Below are 26,869 nucleotides of genomic sequence, written 5' to 3' on the forward strand. Positions count from 1 at the left end.
CAATATTGTGTTACTTAAAAAAAAGATAAATAAACTTTTTTAAAGTAGTCTTAATTTATTTTGATAAATTTATTAGTTTTATTGAAATTTAATCTATATACATTAAAATTTTCCGCTGCGATGACCGTAAACCAAAGTCAAGAAAATTTTTAGAGAATTATAGTTTATATGTCTACTTAAAGTAGTATAATTGTTTATATAATACGAACTCATTTTTTTATCTTATTTTCTATATATATGATTTTTTTATTTTGTTTATTATATTTTTTACCAACCCGTGTGTCACACGGGGTCTAACCTAGTTTGTATTATAAATTTCTTGAAGAACTTATGTTTTCAAACGGTGGCTGGCGCCTCTGTTTATAGGCCGTTGGTGGTTACATTCAGACCGTCACGTCGTTTCCTTAAGGCTGTGGGTAATGGCTCGCGAAGGAATGGGCATGGTCCAGGTGGCGGGTGAGGTGGCTCACGAACACCACTACACCCATCAAGTGGTCAGGGGCGCGGACGGCCCCTGTGGTCCAAACCACGGGGCTTGGTCAAACTTTTGAGCAAGTGTTTAGGGTGGGCTTGGTCAAACAATTGGGGGTGGGCAATCAAGCCCCACTACACCCTATGGGGCTTGGTTGAGAGGCTTTATCCAGTGCCATGTCATCGCCTACGTGTCGGGTTTTGATTGGTTCACTTGGGGCTCAACCAAGCCCCATTACCCTTAGCCTAAAAAAACACGACGCACAGTTTAATTGATTTACTAATTACAACATTAGCCCATTCTATTTAACTATTTACAATTTTGGAACTAACCAAGTTTCTAACTAAACTTTAATAGTAATACTGATGAAGGCCCAAGTATTGACGAACAGATCATGTTATATTTGGAGGCCCATGATCGTGTCTCCAAAGGTGGCCCACGAAAACGGGCATAACTTGGCCCACGAAGCTCCGTTTCAGGCCTATTACAAGTCAAATCGAAGCTTGAGACGAGGAGCCCATTGTGGCAAACCGCTTGGCCCCTGTCCGAAGCCCAAAAACGCCTCCTAAATGAAGTTTTGGGCCTTTTTATCTTTTTTCAGTACTTTTTGTCTTTTTGTTTTTGGGTTTGTGTTTGGCCCATGGCCCATTTTAGGCCCATTTCGTATTTGGAAGTCTTTTTATATGCTTGTGATGTAATTCCAAAAGTTAGACTTGAATATTAATAAATTTCGTTTTTCTCTTCATTTTCCCTAGACCTTTGGGTGGGATTTGGGAGTTCTGAAGTTCATCACGGGTATTCACTGAATCAACGTGATTCGATCTTCGTTTTGTTTATACCGCTGCATCAAATACACTAAATAATGATATCTTTAACGAGATCGGAATTATTTCTCCTCCGGACCATGATGGTCCTTCTTGGTTTTGTAAATCATATATTCAATTTTCTTTAGTTATTTTGTATTATATCTGATTACATAATCTATCGGTCTTCTTACTGTATTCTGCAAAACCTTGTTAGTTTCAAGCCACATCCTTTGCTGCAAGTTTCATGCATTTATTTGTCATAAGTTTTATAAGTTAAACAATTTTATTACAACCTTGATCTAAAATCTAGAACTATAAATATATACCTTGCGTTGAAGATCCGAAAGCTGATCCAGCATTGACTGAGTCTACATATTAGACATAAGAACATAGGAATGCTGAGAAGTTTCATATAATCCGCCAATTCTTGGTTTAAAAAATATCTATGGTACAGAAACTTTAATTTTATCTTAGGGGTGATATAGACCTCCAAAACACTCCTAAAATAAATTTAAAGTTTCTTATGTCAATTTTATGTTTGGGGGGGGGGGGGGGGTTGGATAAAAAAAACACCCCTTAGATAAATTAAAGTTCCTTACAGGTCTTTAAATTCGTAAGGTCCATCTAAGTATGTGTTTTGATACAAACATTGAAACACCCTCTTAGATTTTGCAATTCAGTAGAAAAGACTGAAATACCCTTATGGACCGGATTTGACTCAAAGTAGAGTCAAGCTGGTGCTCGAGTTGTTCAAGTTCTTTAAGAGTTAATGGGCTCAGATCCTCCCCAAAAAGTCGTCTGTGATATGCCACATTCAAGGTTCAACATATATCAAATTAAAAGTCAATTCAAGACTCCTACTACGCATGTGTATTTCTTCCTGATTTTTTGCTTATAACTATTAAATTTGAATAAGTGTCGTTTGTGGCCTGGTCATTAGGGTTTACCTATTCCTTAGGTGTAACCGGTTTTTGTTTTCTTATTTAAGAGGCCTTAGAGTTTTCAGGTTGTATGCACTTTTCTGATTATTATTCAAACGATCAAAGCTTTTGCTTCATTTCTTATAATTATTCAGTTGCAATAGTTCTGAAATACCAATAAATTTGGTATCAGAGCACAGGCGGCCCTCCTTATCTGAAGAGTGTGAAGAAAATCATCGATTAAGTTTCAAATGGCTAGATATACCAAGACGCCGCCTACTGCCCATACCCCAATCCATGCCTTTAAGGGTGATGGGTATGAGTACTGGAGCATTCGAATTAAGAGCATCCTAAGATCACATGATCTTTGGACCTGGTGGAAACTGGGATTGTTGAAACTGAAAAAGACCTGAACAAATTGAAGGTTTCTATGAAATTAATGGCAATTATTTGCTTTGCTATGGGTAGGATTTACTGGGTATGGTTGTTGTTAGTTGTTGTATGTTATGGCCGTTATTTAGCTAGAAGTTCATGATCAGTTGTTTAACTATGATGCTGCTGCATCTATAGCCAAGGAGTCATGGGAAATTTTGAAGATGGAGTTCGAGGGAGATTCTTAAGATAAGTGTATAAAACTTTAGGTTTGAGATGTGACTTTGAGATTCTGGCCATCTAAGAGGTTGAATTAATTGGTGAATACTTTGTACAGGTCATGACTATCGTTAGCCAGAAGGGAGATTATTGTCAATCAAACCATCTTCGAGAAGATAATGTACGTGTAGTCTCATGCCTAAATTCAATTATGCATTACCTTCTATAGAAGTATCTCATAATCTCTTCAAACATACCCCGGTAAAACTCATGGGATCCTTGCAATCCCATGAAGAATGAATAAATAGTAGAACTCCTAAAAAGGTGGAAGAGAATGAGGAACAGGCCTTTCAAGTAGTACAACCACTAGAGGAAGAGGAGGTCGAAGTATGATGAGGGGTTATGGAAGGTCAATAAGTATGGAAAGAAACAAGGCTCCTCATGCCCTTTAACCATATTGGTCACTTAAAGAAGGATTGTTGGTATATTGGTGAACCTCAAGCTAACTTGGCTACGGAAAATGAAGCACAAGAAGAGGGCCATGATGATCAACGATTACTCATGAACATGACTGATTAAACTATGGGTCAGTTCTCATTGATGAAAAATAATCACTCAAATGGTAATCCTAATGCCCTTTAGTTCTTGGATTCTAGGTGTTCTAATCATATGACATGTGCAGAAGATATTTTCAATAAACTTGATGATTCATTCAAACTATTTATTCATTTGGGAGAAAATAAGGAACCAACAATTGAAGGCAAACGAACAGTGTAAATATCTACTGGTAAAGACACATATCAATTGATTGATGATGTTTACTTTGCACCAAAGTTGAAGTATAATCTTTTGGATATCGGACAACTAAGGTGTTCTAATCATATGACAACTAATTAAGAAAGGGTACTCTTTGTTGTTTGATGATGGAAGATGTGTGATTCGTTCAAATAGTAATCTTAATGACTGTCTTGGTTGCACCTAACAACATGTTTTGTTAGATGCCTCTAAATCAGTAACTAACTCAAGAACCAATAAGCCTATCAAGACGATTAATGAAACTACCCGATTATATTACTTGAAGTATAAGCATTATCACTTTTACAGGCTCAAACTCCTACATGATAAGTCTATGGTGCATGGTCTACCAAATATCAAGCCATAGATTTATGTGAGGGTTGTGTTGTAGGGAGACAAACCTGGGGTTTATTTCCAATGAAATCTTGGAGAGCCACTTGCAAACAAGAATTGGTTCATATGGATGTTTGTTGACCAATGCAAGTTTTGAGCATGGTGGTAGCAGCTGTTACTTACTGTTTATTGACGATTTCACACAAATGTGTTGGGTTTATTTCATTGCTAATAGGCCATATCCACTTGTCAAATTTAAAATGCTAATAGGTATTTTCTTCTAGTTTCACTTACACCTTCTCCATTGTCGTAGAGATGAACCCTTTGGATTTCATGAAGCTTGGTAATAGAAGACCCCTTTGTCCATGTGGAAGGCTTTTTTTTCTTCACCATTGAGATTTATTTTGATTTGGTGCCACTAGGGGTGGCAGCCTTGACCAAATCATTCTAAATGGGTCAATTTGGGTTGTTTTACAATTCAAATGGGTTGATTTGGGTCATAGGTATTAATTAAATGGGTCAAAATGGATTTCACATTCTTATTTATGGGTCAAAATGGGTTGACAAATTTAACAACATGGGTCGATGTGGGTTAGTGTCTTAAGGAAAAGTGACATGTTCGGGTTGAAACGGGTTTTAGATTGGAACGATATCGGTTTAGGTTTCGGCTCGGATCAGCTTTCGTGCCGACACGAGTTTTAGCACTAGACGGGTTGGGTTTCGGTTTCTTTCGAGTTTTCGCACTAGACGGGTCGATTTTGGTTTTGATTCGTTTTCGTCGACATTTCGGTTTCGGTTAATTTCTCGGTTTTTTTTTGATGAACGAGGATAACGGCGAAATTATTTTGGTTTTTTTACTTTTTTCGTTATTTGTTTATATTTTGAGTTATGATTTTTTTATTGTTTTTTTTTATTTTTTTTAGGAACTTTGATCTTAATAGAAATCATAAAAAAAAATTAATAAAAAAATCATAACTCAAAAAATAAAACAAAAACAAAAAATGTAAAAAAACTAAAACGTTTCGTCCGTTAACCTCGTTCAAAAAAAAATCGTCAAATTAACCGAAATTGAAAAGTCGACAAAAACGAAACAAAAACATGCTGAAACAAGCTGTTAAGTGATGAAACGAACTGAAAAATCGCTTAAGCAAGCTGCTAAGTGCTGAAATGAACTGAAAAATCGCTTAAACGAGCTGTTACGTGCTGAAACGAACTGAAAAATCGCTTAATCGAGTTGTTACGTGCTGAAACGAACTGAAAAATCGCTTAAACGAGTTGTTACGTGCTGAAGCGAACTGAAAAACGTTTAACGAGCTGTTACGTGCTTAAACGAACTGAAAAATCGCTTAAACGAGCTGTTACGTTCTGAAACGAAATGAAAAATTGCTTAAACGAGCTGTTACGTGCTGAAACGAACTGAAAAATCGCTTAAACGAGCTGTTACGCTCTGAAACGAACTGAAAAATCGCTTAAACGAGCTGTTACGTGCTGAAACGAACTAAAAAATCACTTAAACGAGCTGAAAAATCGCTTAAACAAGCAATTACGCGCTGAAACGAATTAAAAAATTGCTTAAACGAGCTGTTACGCGCTGAAACGAACTGAAAAATCGATTAAGCGAGCTGTTACGCGCTGAAACGAACTGAAAAATCGCTTAAACGAGCTGTTACGCGCTGAAACGAACTGAAAAACGCTTAAACGAGCTGTTACGCGCTGAAACGAACTGAAAAACCGCTTAAACGAGCTGTTACGCGCTGAAACGAACTGAAAAACCGCTTAAACGAGCTGTTACGTGCTGAAACGAACTGAAAAACCGCTTAAACGAGCTGTTACGCGCTGAAACGAACTAAAAAACCGCTTAAACGAGCTGTTACGTGCTGAAACGAACCGAAACATCGCTTAAACGAGCTGTTACGCGCTGAAACGAACTGAAAAAACGCTTAAACGAGCTGTTACGCGCTGAAACGAACTGAAAAACCGCTTAAACGAGCTGTTACGTGCTGAAACGAACCGAAAAATCGCTTAAACGAGCTGTTACGCGCTGAAACGAACCGAAAAATCGCTTAAACGAGCTGTTACGCGCTGAAACGAACCGAAAAATCGCTTAAACGAGCTGTTACGCGCTGAAACGAACCGAAAAATCGCTTAAACGAGCTGTTACGCGCTGAAACGAACCGAAAAATCGCTTAAACGAGCTGTTACGCGCTGAAACGAACCGAAAAATCGCTTAAACGAGCTGTTACGCGCTGAAACGAACCGAAACATCGCTTAAACGAGCTGTTACGCGCTGAAACGAACCGAAAAATCGCTTAAACGAGCTGTTACGTGCTGAAACGAAATGAAAATTCACTTAAATGAGTTTGACCAAACCCGTTTTGATACGTTCCAACCTTGACCCGTTCTAACCCGAACCTGTTGACCCTACCCCGTTCCGACCCGAACCAAAACAACCCTTTTTATAAGTGACCCGTTTCGACCTTAACCCGTTCCGACCCTAACCCGTTCCGACCCATGACCCGTTTCGACCTAACCCAACCCATTTGCCACCTCTAGGTGCCACCCTTTGTCTACCATTTAATACTTGAATGGAATATTTGTCAGAGCACAACCTATAAGGTGATTTTTGGAAGGGGTAGTAGTCTTTCGCGCAAGCCTTGTTCAGGTTTTTGAAGTCAATGCACATTCTCTATGAATGATCTGACTTTTTTACCATGACCGGGTTAGTCGCTCATGACTGATACTTGAATTCCCTTAATATCCCTACATCGATGAGCCTTTTGACCTCTTGGCAGACCACCAAGCTTTGATTGAGAGCCAGGCGTTGCTACTTTTGAACACTCGCTTTCAGGGGTTATTTTGAGTTCATGATCAAAAATGTTTTGAGGAATTATAGTCATATCAGTCAGGAACCATGCAAAAACATTGACACTCTCTCGAAGTAAACTCTTCAAGCGTTCGAGGGTTTCCTTTGGGAGATCTCTGTTGAGCTTTATCTTTTGTTCTGGATATGAGGCATTTATGCTAAGTTTAAAGATGCCTTCTTCCTCGGGTTCAAGGACTTCATCAGTTATCATCAAAGCGTCTTTGGTGGGTTGAAGGGTTGCCAGCCCTCTAAGGGTTGTGAATTTCATGATCTCATGCCCTGTTGGGACCATGACACTGAAGGTGTTGATGCTGGGTCTTCGTAGGATGATGACATAGCTGGAAGGAATGTCGATGACCATGAAGGATAGAGTTTTTGTTCGAGCTTTGTTGCCTTCCCTTAGGCAGACATTAAAGGTGTTGCCCCCAAGGACGAATATAAGCATACACTCACTATACCCTCGATCAATGTTTCAGTTCATTGGAGCTTTAACTGCTCCACGCTACTTAAATGCTCGTTACTGCCGCATCATCCATATAGGCGCTTTCATTGAAAAGTCTTCTTACCTAGGATTTGACAATGACCGGGTGAAGATGAGTTTGTTCACTTTAACAGGGAAAATAGATACATTGCTTGGCACAAGCCTTTGTTCGAGGCTTCATGCTTATACATTCACCCATAAAATGGATTGTATTTATTTCCTCGGGTCGAGCCTTCTTGATGCTAGATACAACTTAATCTTTGACCCCATTGATAAGGGCCAATTCTCATGATCTCATAGCTTCTTCAATTCTTTTATTTTGTTGGTAGCAATCGTTTGTGTGATGACCGTTATCTTCATGGAACTCACAATAGATGTTTGAGTTCTAGCCTTCGCCTTTTCTTGGCATAGGGAGAGGTGGTTTGATACTATATTTCACCTCCACAATGGCAAAGATCTCTTAAGGTGTTTCGGTTAAAACCGTGAGGGTGAAAAACTTTTCTTTATCCTCTTAACGATTCTTTCTGTCAGACCTTCTGTATTCAGAGCCCTTGTACCGTTCTTTGCAAATGGTTGAAAAGTGTACCTTCGTTTGGGGGACTGTAATTTCTCCAACTTCCTGAATTTTGTTTCCTTGGCTCGTGGCTGTCTGTGGCTTCTTCCTCCTCTTAGGTAAGATTTTGCGTATTCGAAGGCATCCTCCAAAATCTGACATATATCTTTGTTGAAATCTTGAATGAGATGCTTTGGAGCGTGTGGCATTCATGAAACCAACCACACACATCTTTTCAATTGCGTCATAATAGGTCAAACCTTCCTTCTTGTACAATTTAATGAGGGCCCTTAGCTCTTCACTTTCTTTTTGTTTGATATGATACATAATGAGGGCCCTTAGGATTTCTTTTTATATGAAAAAATTAACTAAGAAGCTTCGACTTTGGTTGTTGAAAGATTGTATGCTCATTTCTGCTAAACTGTTGAATTATACTCGAGCCAGACCCATAAAGGTCCGTACAAACATGTGGCAACACTTAGACGCTTGTCCATCTCTCTACCACGACGAAACCTGTAAAGACTTGAAGGTGATCTTCAGGGTCTTCAGTGCCATCATAAGTCTTCATGTTTACTGGCATCTTGATCTTATTCTAAAAAACTAAATTTAATAGTGTGAGAAACAAGAAAGGTTGTTAGGCTTGTATGGCTTGACAGTTCGTGTGTGAAGCTTTCCCTCTTAGCCAAAGGAGACTTATTATCCGTTGGAAATGAGCTGGCCTCATTTACACCACAAGTAAAAGTCATTTCTTGGTTTGTGAATGATGTCGCTTTCAGTAAGTAGATGTTTTTGACTATTTAAAGTGTAACATTTTAAACTTTGAAGGTGTTAAAAATTATTATGGCTCTCATGGTTTTGAGGTTTTAGCCTTTAGATGGAGTAACCGCATACGTCATCGATACATGTTATAAACAAATTATTACTTTCAACTTAGTGTATAATTTTATTACTCAGTATGGTAATAAATAAGATAATGAAGTGAACAAGTTATAGTGTTAATATTTAAAGTAAAAAAGTATGTTATGTCCGCTTGTTGCAATGGCTCCGTGTTGAACGCAAACATGTATCGGTGCTAATTTTGTATCGATTAAGTTCGTTGCAATATCTGCACGGAACCAGTAATTGGTATGCTTCACATATAGAAGAAAAAAATTTAAAAAAAGTTAACGAACACAAGTTATAAAGGAATATCAAATTCAAAGATAAATATTATCAAAACTGGAAACCATAAAAGTAGATACAGCTCGCGATGTTGTTTAGCACGTATCGGTTCGACTCATTAAAAATACTTTTTATACATAATATAATGTATAAATTAGTTCTTTTACTTTAAACGAAAAGCCTAATTTTATATTTCAAAATTTACTGTTTATATATGTAAAAGTTTTTGTATTCAAAACTCTTAATATATATTTTAACTAGCTTTAGAACCTGTGTCAAGTATGAGATGCTTAAAAGAAATACAATTAAAATATACAAATTAAATGACTTTTCTTAAAAAAAACCTGGATTTATCAAATTAAATGGTTTTATAAGTGGAAATTATATTTTCTAATGGTCAATTCATATGAATACGTAGTGTCTTCTTACCCAATTTCTTCATAATCACGGAAATGAAAAAGATGTATATGGTGATTTTTGTAATATTTTTTAATGAAATAGTGAATTCTAACAAAGATGACAAAATGTTTCATTGTAAATGACATACAAAATAACATCATATATAAAATTGGGGCTCTCACTTTTACCCAAAACCCGAAATCTAACCTGAGAAAAACTGTACCAGAACCCTAACCCAAACTAACCCGAACCGAAAACCCAAACCCGAGAAAAGATTAACCCGAACCGAAGTAATTCAGGTTGGTTCTTGGGTCTGATTTATGGGTTTTGGTCAACCCGAATAAACTTTTAGTATTAAGCCAAATATATTTTTAGGTAATATAGGCTAAGCCATAGGCACTAAAGTCTTCAAAATATGGCCCTAATCGACTATTGTCATTCCACATATTATAGATCTAATGCTTATTATTAAAATATAATTTACGTTTATAACTAATGACAACCGTATTTGAACAACCAAAACACAACTGACTGAAGACGATCATGATTGTAGTTTGTTTTACTCTTCTTTTGAATTTTTTATCATTCTATATTGCTTTATTATTTGGTCATTTACATTACGAGCAAAGAAGAATATGTGTTTTCAATTTTAACATGTAGTTTTTAAAATAATTTTCATTTTTTAAGATACTCGAAACTCGATTAACTCAACTCGAAAAACCCTAACTCGAATGACCCGTGAGAGATTTAGGTTGAGTTTCGGGCCAAGATTTAAAACTTTGAAACCTGCAGAACACAACCAGAAAAACCGAAACCCGAAATACAAATCCGAAAAACACCCCTATTAACAAAATTATCATGAATAAAACATGTTTTTTGTATTACAGCTTTGAAAGAGGTTGATGACAACCCCGTGTATCATTCATACTTTCTTCAAGTCTTTATCATCTTAGATTCATAAATATCGTTTATTGAATTTTACAACATTTATCTCTTACACTCAAAACTGTATTGAATTAATTTAATAAAAAAATCTAAACCTTATTTCATTAAACATATAAATATTTTGACTATATTAACATAATTATTTGCATATTTTTAATCCCTATAATTTTGATAATTAGTTATTTGATTAAATGATTGATTGACATGTTTTGATTCCACTGTCATAAATATGTTTTTATTAAAAATAGAAGAAAAGTTTGACCAGGAAACTCTAGCTAGAAATTAATATTCAAGTGACATCTGTTAACAGTTTTTTTACTTTATTAAAATGAGTAGATAGATGTGTAACCTTTCACTAAATGGCTGTAGGTTTTAGTCTCACTTAACATATGAGAATAAAATAGGTGAAAATAAAAAGTAGTAAAAAACATTTGTTTAGAGAATTTTGTAACACCAACTTTAGAACATTTATTAAAAAACTATATCATAATTCAAAAATAAAAATAATTAATTAAAATACATCACATAAAAAATTAAAATCTAATGATAATGAAATATATAATTTATAAACATCAATAATCTTATCTAATTTAGTTATTATTTAATTAGTTTTTATTCAATGTAAGGCCTATTTTTTTTAAGTCTTTTGTATTTCTATTGACGTTTCTTTTATGTATTTGTTATCTAGTTGGACTTGTTCTTTTGCATATTTGGCCCCAAGGCCATTTGTATTTGAGCCCATTGGTCCGTATATAATGAGTAGAAGGTGTATGAGATTACACAATATATATAGAGTGTGTAACTCATACACACAATAACCTTTTGCAAAAAACATTATCTGCACAACTCACAAACTCTCTCTTCTCTTTCTTATTATCGGCAATAGTTATGCACCAAACAAGATCCGAGATCACGGTCTTCACTAGTGATTTCTGCTAGCTAGTGTAGAGGTTGATCCAAGATAACTAGTAATGGTTGTTGTGTTGTTAGATCTGGTCAAAAGACCTACAATGTATCAGAGCTTTCGAGCTTTACTGGTTGTAGATCTTAAGTCACAACCTCGGGTTTTGGTCTTGTTTGTGTTAAAGACGGATTTTCAAGTGTTCTTGTGAGTTACGGGTTATTCTAAGATACAAAGTGTTCAAAAAGTTCATAATCTTCAAGTGTTCAAGCTTTGTGTGTTGAAAGTACAAGAAATTTGTGTTAAAGAGGTTAAAGATCTTCAAAAAGTAGTGTTTGAAAGTGTTAAGATATTGGTGTTTGTGAAGATCCATAAAGGGTCAAAGTTGATTGAATTGACATACATAGGAAAGGATATCTTGAAAGAGGTGGCAGGAAAGTACACATTGTACCTTCCTAAAGTATAGTTGTATTCGAATCAGCAAGTAATCGAATCGAATCAAGTTTCTTTATTCTAATCGAGTCTCAACGTATTCTAATTGAACCAATCAGTAATTAAATCGAATCCAGATTACTTTATAATCAAATAACAAACCTAATCGAATCGAAGTGCCATTCGATTAGATTAGACCATTCGATTAGATCATAATATAATTCGATTAGATTCATCTATTCAATTAGATTGTTTGGCCATTCGATTACTTTACACTTAAACATTTTCACAGAAGCTGCTTCTCCATTCGATTAAGTTTGCATTAGATTACATTTCATTCAATTACCTTGTATTCGAATACTCCTATTCGAATACTTTGTACTTGTGTTTTTTTAGCAAAATCAGATTGTGTTTGTTAATCTTCAAGTTGTTTAAGAAATGGCCAGTCCCATGGAAGAAGTTAAAAATGATGTTGTAAGAGATTACATGATCTTTGAGAATGAGGCTGGAATCACTAGCGCAAACCTCCAAAGTTGATGAATTGGTATAATGATTTTGAGGAATTCAAGTGGCGATTTCGGAACTACATCAGAATTCTAGATTATAATATTCTTAGACCACTTAAGCAAGGTCCACATAATCCCATAACCACTACTCCCGACGGTGAAGCTCCAAAACCGGCAAGTTCTTATGAGGATGATATGATAGAAGGATGTTTAATGAAGACAACAAGGCCTTTGGTGTTCTTAGTGTTTGCCTCTCACGTGAAATTGCTCTAACCTTGAGGAATCACACCACAGCTAAAGGTCTTTGGGATGCCTTGATAAACAAGTTTGAGGGAAACATTGAGATGTGAAACAGTAGGAAGGGAATGTTGAAAGGAGAATTCAACATGTTCAATTATGTTCAAGGAGAAACAACTGCCAGTCACATTCAAAGATTTGAAACCTTGATTACGAAGATCAAAAGTTCTGGTATTGAATATGATCAAGTTGAAATCAATGACAAGCTGCTCAACTCCCTTCCTTATGCTTGGAATAGTAGTGTGATCACAATCAAGAGAACTACCAATATGTAAATTACCTCCCTTGCTGACTTGACTTTCATTATCAAGTTATTTGAAATGGATGAAAATTAACAATGGGTAATCATATCAGTTCTCGTAATCAAGCTGGAATAGCTACTGGATCATGTGTAAGCACTGCATTTTTGACTCAAGCACACCCTGCTGCTCAAACTGCTAATTCTGCTTTTAAGACATCTGCTGCACCTCAAGCACCGTCAAGCTCAAGTTCCTTTCAAGATGTAGTTGACAAGGTGTAGGTTCCCTGGACGGATCACACGAGATATCCCGATATGCACAGGTGCGGAATCCCTGTGTAGATCGTTACGGACGTAGAATATAATCACACAAACACACGTACACACGATACGAACAAAACTCACGTTATATTGATAACCCGAACCGTGTTACTTACAGACTCACGTCAATAGACTCACGTAAAACTGAACTCGATCAACCAAAACACTAACTGACCAACTGATTAACCTTTTAAACCGTAAACAGTTAAACTACTTAAATACACGACAACTTCGCCTCAGGCGAAGTTGTCTATAACTTCGCTCGTTGAACAAGTTCGCCTAGGCGAACTTGTCAACAACTTCGCTTGGTTAACAAGTTCGCCTAAGCGAACTTGTCAACAACTTCGCTTCTAAACAAACAATTTCATAAACAATATCACAGACTCGATTACAGACTTTAGACATATGAACTACTGACATCTATGCACCAACAGACTCCCCCTTGGCAGTAGCTTCATATCTTGATCTTTCAGCTCTTGTCTCGTAATCCTGTATCTTCATGCGTGCACTCCTTCTCTCACACACACCGTGACTACTCGCTGATATTTCCTTGCTTCATCCTTCCAAGCAGGAATGTAGAATATCTTCTTTTCGTTCAACGCTTGCAAATCAGCTTTCGATAAGTTAACAAGATGCATCGGGTCATACACCCTCAGCACTTCTTGTTCATCTTCGTCTTCCATCACGGCTTCTGCAGTCTGGCAATCAACGTACCACCATTTCAGATTCTTCAACACATCTTGAGGCATATTCTTCATTGGAACCTCCTTGATGCATCGGATCGGCTTGTACTTCATCACCATCCATGGCTTGCCATCTGCTCTCAATCCCCTCTCTGTATCCTCCACGAGCTTTCCCTTCTGTGGCTTTAATAGTTCAAACTTCTTTTCTTTTACGCCTTCTTTCCACACAATCTTATCAATCATTCTTGCCATATTGTTGTCACTTCTGTTTATCAGGCCCAACCTGCCCAAATCTTTCACCTCGCATTCCGGCAACGTATTGAGAGATCTCAACATTCTCTTGAAGTATTGAATGCCATCATAACGCTTCACCACAAACAACTTGATCTGTTCATCATAAATCCAACAGATGATTCCCTTCTTCGCCTCAGCATAGCCTTTGATGTTATAACTTTTCTTGAACATGGCTGGAACAGCAGGCTTCTTGGTCTTGATAAACCAATGAGCACAGCCTTCCTTCCACCTAGGCTGCTCCTCCCACTCAGTCTCATCCATCTCAGCACTCACATCGGCTTTCTCAACCTCAGGGATCTCGTGTTCAACGTTTTCTTCTACTATTTCCCCTTCTTCTATTCCATCTTCAATCACAATCTGCTCACCGATCTTCTCAATCATATCACTCGGTAGCACATCTTCATCAAACAACACCTCATCACTGAACATGTCATCATCAAGCTCTTTCAGCGCATCTATCACATCATCTTCAACTAACACCACATCATCACCAGGACCACCAGCCACGTCAGTAGACTCCCCCTCAGCTGTGGAAGTACCAAGAGCTTCAGAAGTTCTTGGCAGCTCACCACCTGCATCTTTCGATGCATTAGGATCATCGTCTCGGTCGTTTCTCTTCTTCGTTCTGAGCTCGTCGCCCTTACAGCTCATCTCCCCCTGAGATGCCAAGAACTCCTTCAAGGCATCTATAATTTTCCCGTGCTCAACCAGGAGGGATGCCTGTAGTTGATTTGCTTCCACTAGGCTTTGAATAGTCTTCGACTGTTCTGCCACGATCCGCTCTAGTGAAGCTATTCTTTCTGAATCTGACATTGGCGAAGGCGAGACTCCAGAAGCAGGCGTAACCGCAGGTGGTACCATACCTGATAACCCTGCAGCTGTGACGACCGTTGACTCCACAAAACGAGCAGCTACCACCGATTGAGTAAGCGTTGATGGTGGTAGAGACACGATCTCCGGAGTCGACGTCTGGATGGTAGCGGTGGATGGAATGCCAGCCGTTGATGTAGCCACCACGGGAACATCCGCAGCGCTTGTACTTGTCACCTGTATAGAAGAAGGAACAATGGACATACCAGACAGTGCGGCCGGAGCAAATCGTACAGTCCTTGAAGTCTCTCCAGCTCCCATGCCAGCACCTGTCCTCTCCCGTCTTAATCTTCTAATTAGCTTATGAATGTCCTCTTCCTCTTCCGACTCATCATCATCCTCTGTTCTCTTCCTCTTCCCAATCGTTCTTTCTCGAGACACCATCAACCGTCTCCCCTCATTCATAATTTCATCTAGATCGGAGTCAGCCATCGACGTAGCTGCTCTAGTCATACTCACATCCAAACTTTGTGCAGCCGAGACCTGCACCTCTTCAACTAGATCCATGTCAAAATAGCCTTGACCTCCAAAAGCAGCGTCAAGGTCTATATCCTCAGCAGTCGATGCAACAGGCACAGCAGGAGCAGGAACAGCTTGAGTTGCTCTTGCCTGTTGCGGTTGAGGATCTCTGAACTCGTCCCCACCAGCAGGAACATACTCTGGGTTAATTAAAAACCCAAATAGAGGAGTATGCCTGGGACGATGTTCATGATTGCTCCTAGCACTTGACGTGCGGCATTGAGCAAAGATACGTTTGCTCACAGATTCGACGTATCTGATCGGGCGTCTTTGAGGTAGACTCGGAGCCACATGGTTCAATATCATCTGTAGAAAGCGTGGGTACATGATGAACCGCTCCCGAGACATCGCCCTTCTTTGCCTGTCTATCTCGTAAAAGACCATTTGACTGAAACTATAACGCTTGTTATAGGTCAGTGTAGTCATGGCAGACTGCATGGTCGCACCCATACCGTCTGTGCCCGCCTTCCTCCCCGACATGCACACGATCATAACGTGCATGAGGAAGCGCCACTGGTCTAGAAGGAAACTCTTCCTCCTCTGGGTGTCTCCTAATGGACCAGAGTAGCCCATTCGAAGAAATGCTCCATCACGAAAAGGAGCTACGAACTCTGTAGGATCGTCTCGAGTCTCGTCTCCGAACCGTAGCGCCACCCGGATCTGTTCAGAGTTGAACTGAACCTGTTGATTATTTACCGTAGCTCTCATCACCGGGGGCTCAACACGGCAGTCGTATTCTACCGTCTCCCAGAAGTCTTCGATGTTCGGTAGAGATATCGGCAGTGTGTTGGTAATCGCGTGAAAAATCCTCGAGCGCAGGAGGAACGTGATAATCTCGCGGTAGTCGTCCACACCGCTCGCCTCCGGGTCAAGAGTGATGTACATATTGTGACCCGGGAAAAACTGTCTCTGATTGTCACCATCATCGCCTCCTGCACCTCCAGCACCCGCAATCGCAGCCATATCTGCAACAAACTAACCAAGTTAGAACGACACACATACATAGCACAAGTTCGCTTTGTTACCATGAGCGAAGTTGTGTTAAACTCTGTATAGGCGAAGTTAAAGTTGAGGCGAAGTTGGGAACAACTTCGCTTCAGCTTTAAGTTCGTCTAAGTAAAATTGATCTTAGGCGAAGTTAAAGTTAACTTCGCCTCATGACAACATCGCCTCAGGCGAATTTAAGTTCTGGGTGAAGTTACGGATAACTTCGCCTCAGGCGAACTTAAGCTTCGGGCGAAGTTACGGATAACTTCGCCTCAGGCGAACTTAAGCTCCGGGCGAAGTTACGGATAACTTCGCCTAAACCCTAACTTCGCCTGAATCTGAATCGGCGACAGTGAGATTCATGGAACAACGTGCAGGTGATGATTCGGCTAGTTTTAGACGATTAAGTACTCGTAAACACAAGTTTTAAGGACATGTTGACGATCAGTATGGTGTTCACCACGTAAAAACATAGGTTATGAAAATCAGTTTCAAACCGATGGTTCGAGGTTAATAATCCGGTTGTCGAAACAACCTTAGCTTAATCTAAGAACATAAACATGTGATAAACGAACCCTAACAACCTTTAGATCGTTTTGAAATCGAAGAACAAGATAACACGAAGGTTTAGTATAAGTTCGCCGAGAATGATTTAACTGTAGATCTTTAAGTTCGCTGTTAATATGATAAAGTGATGAACAGTTTCGACGATAAGTATCCCTTATATAGGGGATCTGTTGTACAGGCGAAGTTACAGATAACTTCGCCTAGGCGAAGTTATTCACAACTTCGCCTGTTCAACAACATCGCCTAAAATTTCAAAATTTAACCCTTAAAATTTTAACAGTTGTCAATTAAGTTATAAATTGTCCTTTAAGAAATAAATAACATGATCAATTCTAAGTAACCAGTTAAAAAATCATAAAACTATCTAAGTACAAAACTTAAAAAATTTAAAGTATAAGGGATCAAATTTCAGTCTTGCTAGGGACTGCTACGTTTTAGAAAAGATCCGAACAGGAATCATACTAACTACGTGACTGTCACATAGATCCGTGTTTAGCTGTATTATGACATATAGAGACAGGTTGTAAGCAGGTAATATACTTAATATGGTTTTCATCGTTTCTGTGATACGAGTTAGATTCAATTAATCCTTAAAATTTAAGTGGGCAACAACTCAGAAGTATTGATGCCTCCTATCTATCCTCAAAGCGTATTTGGCTTTCCCCAAGTCACCCCGAATTGACTTCGACCCATAGTGTCTGATTAAACATGTAAGTACTCTTCTTCTGGTTCCCGTTTTTCTTCTTACTCAACGATTGTGAAGTCTTTATTTTTTTCATCACTAATATGTTTCAATAACTTCAAAAAGTTTTTTTTTTTTTTTTTTTTGAACAAACATAGACTTCAAAGTAGAAATTAACTGCAAGTCCCGTATCTGGATCACTGCAGTATCTTGAAACGCTATCTTCACGGGAATCAGAACACGCATGGGCTCGTGTATGACTGGGTAATCGCTTTTCTGCCTATCATTCGGAAAGATATATATGAAGACACGCAAAACTCTTAAGGAGTTTCCACGTAAAATCAAGTAAATTTAGTTTGTATCACATCTACATTTACGCACCATTAAAAGTTACCATGACATACAATGATTGTCCTAAAGCCTTTTAAGCCTAATAACATCACTAGCTAAGCACACAGAATTAGTATACTATCATTTTCCAAGGTTGGATCAATTTTCCGTTTAACATAGCTAACGAACTTCTTACGAAGTAACATACTTGAAAAATAATTTCATTTCCCTTTAAAAAAAATTTAACATTTATCGCCCCGACCAAAACAAAGTCTTCAGGTAAACGGTTATCCCGAAGATCCAATGGATCAGCTGGACCGACCACATACTAGTATGTGTCCTTCTAACTGAATATGATTGACTAATTTTAAGCGAAAGAACGAAAAACTCATCATAAACCGCCCCGGTCACTATCAGTAATCTGGTTAATGGCTATCCTCAAAATCTACAAGTAGAAAATGAGGACCAAAACATATCCGAAGACAAGTCCTTCAAACTAATGTAACCGACATAATTTTAAGCGATTAGTGACGCCTTTTTTTTTTTTTTTTTTTAAATAACACAAGAAAAGCATGGTTACTCGGGATTGATCATCCCATTCAGTTCAATAAGGTTTTGAAATCTAGATTTTTCAAACGCTTTAGTGTATAAATCAGCGAAATTATCTAGTGTATCCACCTTTTCAAGAATTATCAGTTTCTTCTCAGCACAATCCCGTATGAAATGATGACGTATGTCAATGTGTTTAGTTTTACTATGTTTCACGGGATTGTTACTTACTGAGATAGCAGCTGTGTTATCAATGCAAATAGGAGTAAGTAAGAAATTCAGACCATAGTCGCGCAGCTGTTGTTGTATCCAAAGAACCTGAGAGCAGCAGTTGGATGTAGCCATGTATTCTGCCTCACAAGTTGAAATTGCGACTGAAGTCTGTTTCTTGCATTGCCACGACACCAATCTGCCACCAAGAAACTGACATCCTCCAGTTGTTGACTTCCGACTCTGATTGCACCCTCCATAATCAGAGTCTGTGTAAGCGACCAGCTCCAAGTCTCCTCCTCTTGGGTACCACAACCCCAGCTTCGGCTTGCCCTTGAGATACCGCAGTATCCTCTTTGCACCTTTCAAATGAGATTCTTTTGGATTTGCCTGAAAACGTGCACAAAGACAAACAGCAAACATTATATCAGGCCTAGATGCAGTTAAGTACATTAAAGAACCTATTATCGCCCGATATTGAGTTGGGTCCACATCTGCATCACCGTCTACTTCAGCACCCAATTTGTGATTGACGCAGATTGGAGTATCATATGGAGAACTGTCCTCCATCTTGAAGCGCTTGAGCACATCATGAACATACTTCGTTTGATGAATGAACATCCCGTCCTTCCTTTGATCAACCTGCAATCCTAGAAAGAAAGTTAGTTCACCCATAGCACTCATTTCAAACATTTTCTTCATGACGGCTTCAAACTCCTGACACATGGAGACTTTTGATGCAGCAAATATAATGTCATCCACGTAGACTTGTACCAGCAGGAAGAACAACGTGCTATCAATTTTCCCTCTTTCAAAACCATTCTCGAGCAAGTAATCCGATAAAGTTGCATACCAGGCACGAGGTGCCTGATGTAATCCATATAACGCCTTGCTCAACCTGTACACGTGATCTGGATGGTCTGGGTCAGGAAAACCCGGAGGTTGCTCAACATACACAACCTCATCAACTATCCCATTTAAAAACGCACTCTTTACATCTAGCTGAAACACCTTCATCTTTTCATGAGCAGCAAACGCCAAAAACAATCTTATGGCTTCCAACCTGGCGACAGGAGCAAACACTTCGTTATAATCAATCCCCTCTTGTTGATTAAAACCTTTGACTACTAGCCTCGCCTTGTTTCTAATAATAATTCCCTTATCATCTCTCTTGCACTTGAACACCCATTTTGTGCCTATCGCATGCACATTCTTTGTTTTTTCAACCAAAGTCCAAACTTCCATCTTCTCGAATTGAGCCAACTCTTCTTGCATGGCCTCGACCCACGAGCTGTCCTTTAAAGCCATTTGATAATTTTTCGGTTCAATCTGGCTTATAAAGTAGGTATACAGGCATTCATCGATTATTCCTGTCTCCTTAATGCTTGTATAAACACAGGTATGTTCATTCAAGCTACTTCTCGTTTGTACACCTGAGGACACATCACCAATCACATTATCCAAAGGGTGATCTTTATGGATTCTCGTGGTCGGAACAGAACCGACATGCAAATTATCTTCCAAATTAGAAGAGATCTCATCAATGGTTGTTTCATGCTGAGAGTGAAAAGGATTGATAAATTCTTCTTCAGCTGAGGCAGCAGGGGTATCAATAGTGTTTGATGAGGAAGGTTGACAATTATCAATCAGCTGTCTTTGTAATAGATTTTCTTCCTCATCGAGTATCATCTTCGTTGCAGCTCTTTCTTCTTCTTCAGAAATCTCCAAATCCGGTACGTTAAATGACTTAAAAAGCTTAACATAGTCGAAAAGCTCAGCAGGTCCATTGCTAGGTTTTGGCGGTTGGTAACTTGTGATGTCAGTGTTACACACCACCTCCACCTTGCAAGTCGAAGTATTGAAGACCCGTCTGTTGGGAGTACCAACAACATAACCGACTAAAATTCCTTCATCGGCTACTTCCCCAAATTTAGAATTTTTCTTCAAGATCGAACAAGGGGACCCGAATGGTTCAAGACCACTCAAGTTGGGCTTCCTTCCATGCATAAGCTCGTAGCAAGTTTTACCAAGTCTCTTAACGGTTAACACCCTATTCAGAACATAGCAGGCTGTAGCAACCGCTTCAGCCCAGAACATCACAGGAAGCTTCGAATCTGCCAGCATAGTCCTGGCCCCTTCAATTAAAGTTCGGTTCTTCCTTTCAGCCACTCCATTCTGTTGCGGAGTATACGGAGCGCTGTATTGATGTTCAATTCCTTTCTGAAGACAGAAGATCTCCATTTCAAAGTTCTTGAACTCCGTCCCATTGTCACTTCTGATGAACTTAACAGTTTTACTCATGACGTTCTCAACTTTAGTAATCAAATTCTTCACCATTTGAGCCGTCTCATCTTTCGATTTCAGAAAATATACCCACGAATATCGCGAGTAGTCATCAGTGATCACCAAGCAGTAAGAAGTACCTCCTAGACTTTGTACATTCACTGGACCGAAGAGATCCATGTGAAGCAGTTCTAGAGTACTGGCAATAGAGTTGACCTTTTTGGTGAGATGAGATTTCTTGTGTTGCTTTCCCTTCTTGCATGCAATACATTTGTCTTCAAAGTTAAAACTTTTCAAGGGAACGCCCATCACAAGCCCATTTTTGACAATGTGGTTCATCTTCTGAAGATGAATGTGCCCCATCCTTCTGTGCCATAGTTCGGATTCTGATTCGCTTGCCTTCGTCATTAAACATGATTCTCCCGTGGCCATTTCAGTAGACCTCATATCCATCACATACGTATTTGTATCACGTGGAGCTTTCATCACTATCCACTCGTCTGGTATCTGAAAACCAGGCTTCAACACGATCGCCTCATTCTTCGTGAAGTGAACAGTATACTCCTTATCACAAATCTGCGACACACTCAGCAGATTGTGCTTCAGCTCTTCCACAAAATTCACATTCTCAAGTGTCATCTTCCCATTGGACACCGTTCCTCTTCCAGTGATTCTTCCTCCACTTTCACCAGCAAAACTAACTCTGGCTCCCTGAACAGGTTTTAAGTCGTTCAACAAGTATTTGTTGCCCGTCATGTGCCGGGAACAGCCGCTATCTACAATCCAAAGACTGTGGGCAGCCCTGTTCAACTGTTCCTGCACAATAAAGCAAATGATTAGAATCTAGGGACCCAAGACCAATTGGTCTTGGATCTATACATCCCGTACTTCTGCTTTCCGAAGTTAGCATTTGGATAATTCCTGTCAGTCCTAGTAGGAAGTCTCCTTGGAAATTGAGTGTGAGGCCTACCAAACCTATGTGTATTGAAAGTATTATATCTTACGGTTTGGTGATCAGCATTGTAAAACTGAGGTTTGTTTCTTTGAAAACCTGAATTAGTTACGTTTCGAAACTTTAAAGGGTTTTCATTTTTAACAGTATTAAAATTACTAGTAGACTTATGCTCAGTTTTAATAGGACTCACGCCTCTGAATTTCGGCGTCAGAGGACAATCTGCAACAAGATGTCCTACCTTATTACACCGAAAACAACACCTATACTCCATTTTCTTTTCAAATGTTGTTTTGGATGTAGAGGCAGTGTTACCAGCCGTTCGTCTCACATAAGGTGGGACGTACGGGTTGAGTGGAGTATTCTTTTTAGAAGTTTTATCTTTTTCTCCACCAGTGGGTAACACAACCTTCTCTTTTGTCTTACCCGATTCGGACAACTTATCCGAATCCGATGAGACTGGACTCGTAACAGAAATATTTATACTTGAAACAGGCGAACTCGTTTCGCCACTACTAACACTTGATTCTTTACTTGTAACCTTGATAGGAACTGTCTGAGGAACTTCAAAATCAGCAGATTTCTGTACACTAGGGTTAAAAGTGTAATTGTGGTTATACGGTGGTGGAACCTCGTGATAACCAATTCCTCCTCTCTTTGTAGAGGTACCTTGATCACTAACAAGGTGATCAAGAATAGCTGAGGAATTTCTGAACTGTTCAAGTTTTCGGTTCAGTTCCACCACTTTCACCTGGTGGTCAGCAATCTGCTTTTCTCGTTCAGCAATCAGTTTAGTCTTTTCTTCTAAAACCACATAACTAAGATCAATAACTTCAATTTTTTCAGCAAGTTTAGTTTTTAAGCTTTTAACATCTTTTTCACACGCTTTAATTTTAACTTTGTAACTGTTTTCTCTTGCTTTTGTAAAGTGATGATCTTCTTTAAGAGTTTTAAATTCAGCATCTAAACGAACATACTGATCAGTTATGGTAGCAAGTTGCTCAGACAAATTCTCACATTTAGTACAAAAAGATTTAGAACTTACCTCGGAGATTTGATCATTGTTATCTGCCATGAAAGCTTTTTCCTTACCAGTAGCTTTCTCTTCTCCGTTAGTCTTCTCACGTTCTTCACTTTCAACCTTAGCCATATTTGCCTGTTCACTAGTTTCATTCAAATGCAGGTTCCAGTTGTATTCACCTGCTTCTCTAGACAGCATGGCATTGACATCTTTAGTACTTCCAGTGTGCTATGCAGACCGGCCCTGACCACGTTCAACTCTCTCGTTTCTGCAATCTTTGGCAAAGTGCCCGTTTTGTTGACAGTTATAGCACCTCACCTTAGACTTGTCAAATCCTGGCCTGCCCCCAACAAACTTTCTTCCCGTCTTTCTCATGAACTTCTTCACTCTTCTCACTATCATGGCCATCTGCCATTGTAAATCCATCTCCTCCAGATCATTAGCATCGATCTGGTCATAGTCTTCATCTAGCATCGCCGGATCAACCACCTTTCCTTGAATATAATTTTCATATGAAGCAATAAATGAAGCATAGAGTCCAAACTGCTCTTCAGCAGATTTGACGCTCATTGGCATCTTTGAGTAATTATTGCTTGAGGAACTTGAAGATCCACTAATCTTGCTTGCTGACTCTTGAGTACCACTTGATCCACCCGCAACAAAGCAAACATCCCCATTTGAGTTTACTGACACTTGCCCCTCCTGTGAAGAATTGGCACCCGACTCACCCTTCGAGTAGTAGGCGGCAGAATCAGTCTTTGAATTTGTATTGGAGTTTACTTTCGCACCGTACATGCCTGGATCTTGAACCTGATCCATAGATGTTTCTTTTCTTACCATATTAAGCTCAAAAGTTCTGAGCTTGTTCACAGCGGTTTCAAGATCGTAAGTAGAGAAGTCCTTGTCTTCCCTCATCAGCACTGTATACATCTCCCATTTTGGTGGGAGAGCATCGAGAAGTTTTTCCACAATCTCTTCTTCTCGGTAGGAAATGGAGTAGTTACTCAATTCAGTCATTAGATGATAATATCGCGTGATAATATCATCAAGAGATTCGTTCTTTAAGTACTTAAAGACTGAAAATTGAGTTTTAAGCAGCTTTATCTTTGAGGCCCGAATGCCTACATTTCCTTCGAATCTGCTCTCAAGAGCTTCCCAAAGCTCTCTAGCCGATGTATACTTTCTGAAAGTATGGAGGATCTCCTGTGGAAGAGCCATTGTGATTGCAGCATGAGCCTTGCTTTCGGCTTCATACATCTTCTTCTCCTCTTCTTCCATTTTACTGTATTTCTTGATTTGGTCTCGACCCTCATACTCCATGATCGGTGGAATATATCCATCTTGGATGCATACCCACATCTTCGCATCCTGGTACTTAGCATACTGTATGAACCGATCCTTCCACGCGACAAAATCGGTTACCTTCAGCAACCTTGGGGCCTTTGTAGCTGACCCCGCTTCAACTTCCATCTTGACAAGCTCTGAAATGTTGATTGACGACATCCTTCTTGAAGACTAAGAAACCCGAAAATTTCTGAAAAGGGCGAATTTAGAAAAATTTCTTCGAAACAGTACTGTAGGCGAAGTTAAGTATAACTTCGCTTAAGTAATAACTTCGCTGGATCCTTCTTAAATTCGCGTAACTGGGCGAAGTTGAGAATAACTTCTCTTGGGATAAGCGAACTTAGAAAGTAAGCGAACTTGAAGAGAACTTCGCTAACTAGGCGAACTTGAGAAGAACTTCGCTGAGTTAGGCGAAGTTGAGGAGGTAGGCGAAGTTGTGAATAACTTCGCTTCTCCTTATATCTTCGCTGAAACCCTACGAATCTTGACGGCAACTTCGCCTGATGAATAGCAACTTCGCCTGACGAACTTGAACTTTCTGCAGATCTGAACAACGGATTTTAACGACGATTTTGACGGTTTGAAGGCTTAAACACACTGGTAGGAAGCTAGAATGAGCAAAAACACCACAAACTCGTCCGGGTAATACCCGAAATGAGACGAATTCTACACCCGCGTGAATATCCCGAACCACACAATCGAGCAAATGCTCTGATACCAATTGTAGGTTCCCTGGACGGATCACACGAGATATCCCGATATGCACAGGTGCGGAATCCCTGTGTAGATCGTTACGGATGTAGAATATAATCACACAAACACACGTACACACGATACGAACAAAACTCACGTTATATTGATAACCCGAACCGTGTTACTTACAGACTCACGTCAATAGACTCACGTAAAACTGAACTCGATCAACCAAAACACTAACTGACCAACTGATTAACCTTTTAAACCGTAAACAGTTAAACTACTTAAATACACGACAACTTCGCCTCAGGCGAAGTTGTCTATAACTTCGCTCGTTGAACAAGTTCGCCTAGGCGAACTTGTCAACAACTTCGCTTGGTTAACAAGTTCGCCTAAGCGAACTTGTCAACAACTTCGCTTCTAAACAAACAATTTCATAAACAATATTACAGACTCGATTACAGACTTTAGACATATGAACTACTGACATCTATGCACCAACACAAGGCTGTTGCACAATCTCTAAGAGCTTATAGGATCAAGAAACCTGCAAGCAATCAAACTTACTTTGCTCCTCAAACAATTTCACTTGACGACTCCAATGTGGCACTATTTCATGCCTTTATGGCAAGCCACGAAGAGTTATTACAAGGAAAACTGCTTCCTCCTTCCTTTGAGCAAAGAGATCTTCCCGAGATCAACAAGAAGGATCTCAAGAAAATGGACATCAAGTATCAGATGGCCATGGCTGTTCATATAGCTTCCAACTTCATGAAGAAATATGGAAAGAATAGTTTCAAAGATGATGATGGCAAGAGCATTGGTTTGAGAAAGATAAGTTGTGTCGCTACAACTGCAATGAAACCGGTCACTTCACAAGAGAATGCACCAATCCACCAATGGTTGTGAATGACATAAAGATCACCAAGATCTCTGATAATGAGGTTGCCAAGAGACACGACAAGAGGACTGTTCCAACTTACTCCTCGAATTCAAGAGTCCCAAGAATCAGTTAAGGAAGTGGACCCAAGGGAAAATTCAAGTCGAGCTCAAAGGCCATGATCACAAGAACTGCTTATTCAACTCAACCAGATTGGGAGGATGACCAATTTGAGGAGTTGAAGAATTTTCTGACCTTTGCTGGAATGGCCTTCACTGATCAAGCAAGCACCTCGTCAAGCCCTGCTGCTGGAACACCTGCACCTAGCTCCGACATTCCCGAGGTACAAAAAATCTGTTCACAAGATTGTATTGATAAACTTATCCACTATAGAACTCATAATGCTGCCATAATAGATGAAAATCTTAGCCTTAGATGTCAGAATGATGATCTTAGGAAAGCTGAAAAGATTTATGCCACTAGGATTAAAACTCATAACAATGACATGGCTAAACTTAATGAGAAACTTTTCCAAGCTGAGAAACTAGCTGAACATCATGAAAGACGTGTTATTGAATTAAATGCTAAAATTAATAAGTTAGAGCTTGACTTAGCCCAAATAAAGACAACCATTGACAAATTTGAGTTAGCTTCTGATAAGCTTAATGGAATAATTGGGGAACAGATGGGGTTAAATATAAAGACAGGAATAGGCTATGATAATGCTGCAGTCCCACCTTTGTTTAATGATAGCTATACTAGCCTTCCTCACTTTAGCTTTAATACTCCACCTGTGGAGGAAATTTTCTATGGTATTGGTCACATGCCAAAACCAAAGACATTTGTTCCTATTGTTCCCAAAACCGTTGATCCAATTCTTCCATCGATTAGTCCTAATGGTAGTTCATCTTCTTCGACGGGTTTATGTAGAAAAAGTGATTGTGTGGAAATGAACAAGGGTTATGGAAATAAAAAGATTTTAAATTCA

The 26,869-nt window shown here is 39.1% G+C and overlaps 1 protein-coding gene across 1 annotated transcript in view; it reads right to left on the bottom strand.

The window, feature by feature from the left end:
- Positions 1 to 1,305: 1,305 nt before the first annotated feature.
- The window catches only part of LOC143570468 (agamous-like MADS-box protein MADS2), a 44,885-nt gene continuing 19,321 nt past the window's right edge, over positions 1,306 to 26,869 (bottom strand). The window contains exons 4-7 of the mRNA XM_077056113.1: positions 1,977 to 2,076; positions 1,605 to 1,646; positions 1,462 to 1,511; positions 1,306 to 1,408 (exon numbers count right to left, since the gene is read on the bottom strand). Of these exons, the coding sequence (XP_076912228.1) occupies positions 1,306 to 1,408; positions 1,462 to 1,511; positions 1,605 to 1,646; positions 1,977 to 2,076 (295 nt within the window). The remainder of the gene's footprint in view (positions 1,409 to 1,461; positions 1,512 to 1,604; positions 1,647 to 1,976; positions 2,077 to 26,869) is intronic.

This window comes from Bidens hawaiensis, unplaced genomic scaffold, assembly GCF_021521415.1.
Source record: "Bidens hawaiensis isolate Kalapana, Puna unplaced genomic scaffold, B.hawaiensis_p1.1 tig00024989_1, whole genome shotgun sequence".
NCBI lineage: Eukaryota > Viridiplantae > Streptophyta > Magnoliopsida > Asterales > Asteraceae > Bidens > Bidens hawaiensis.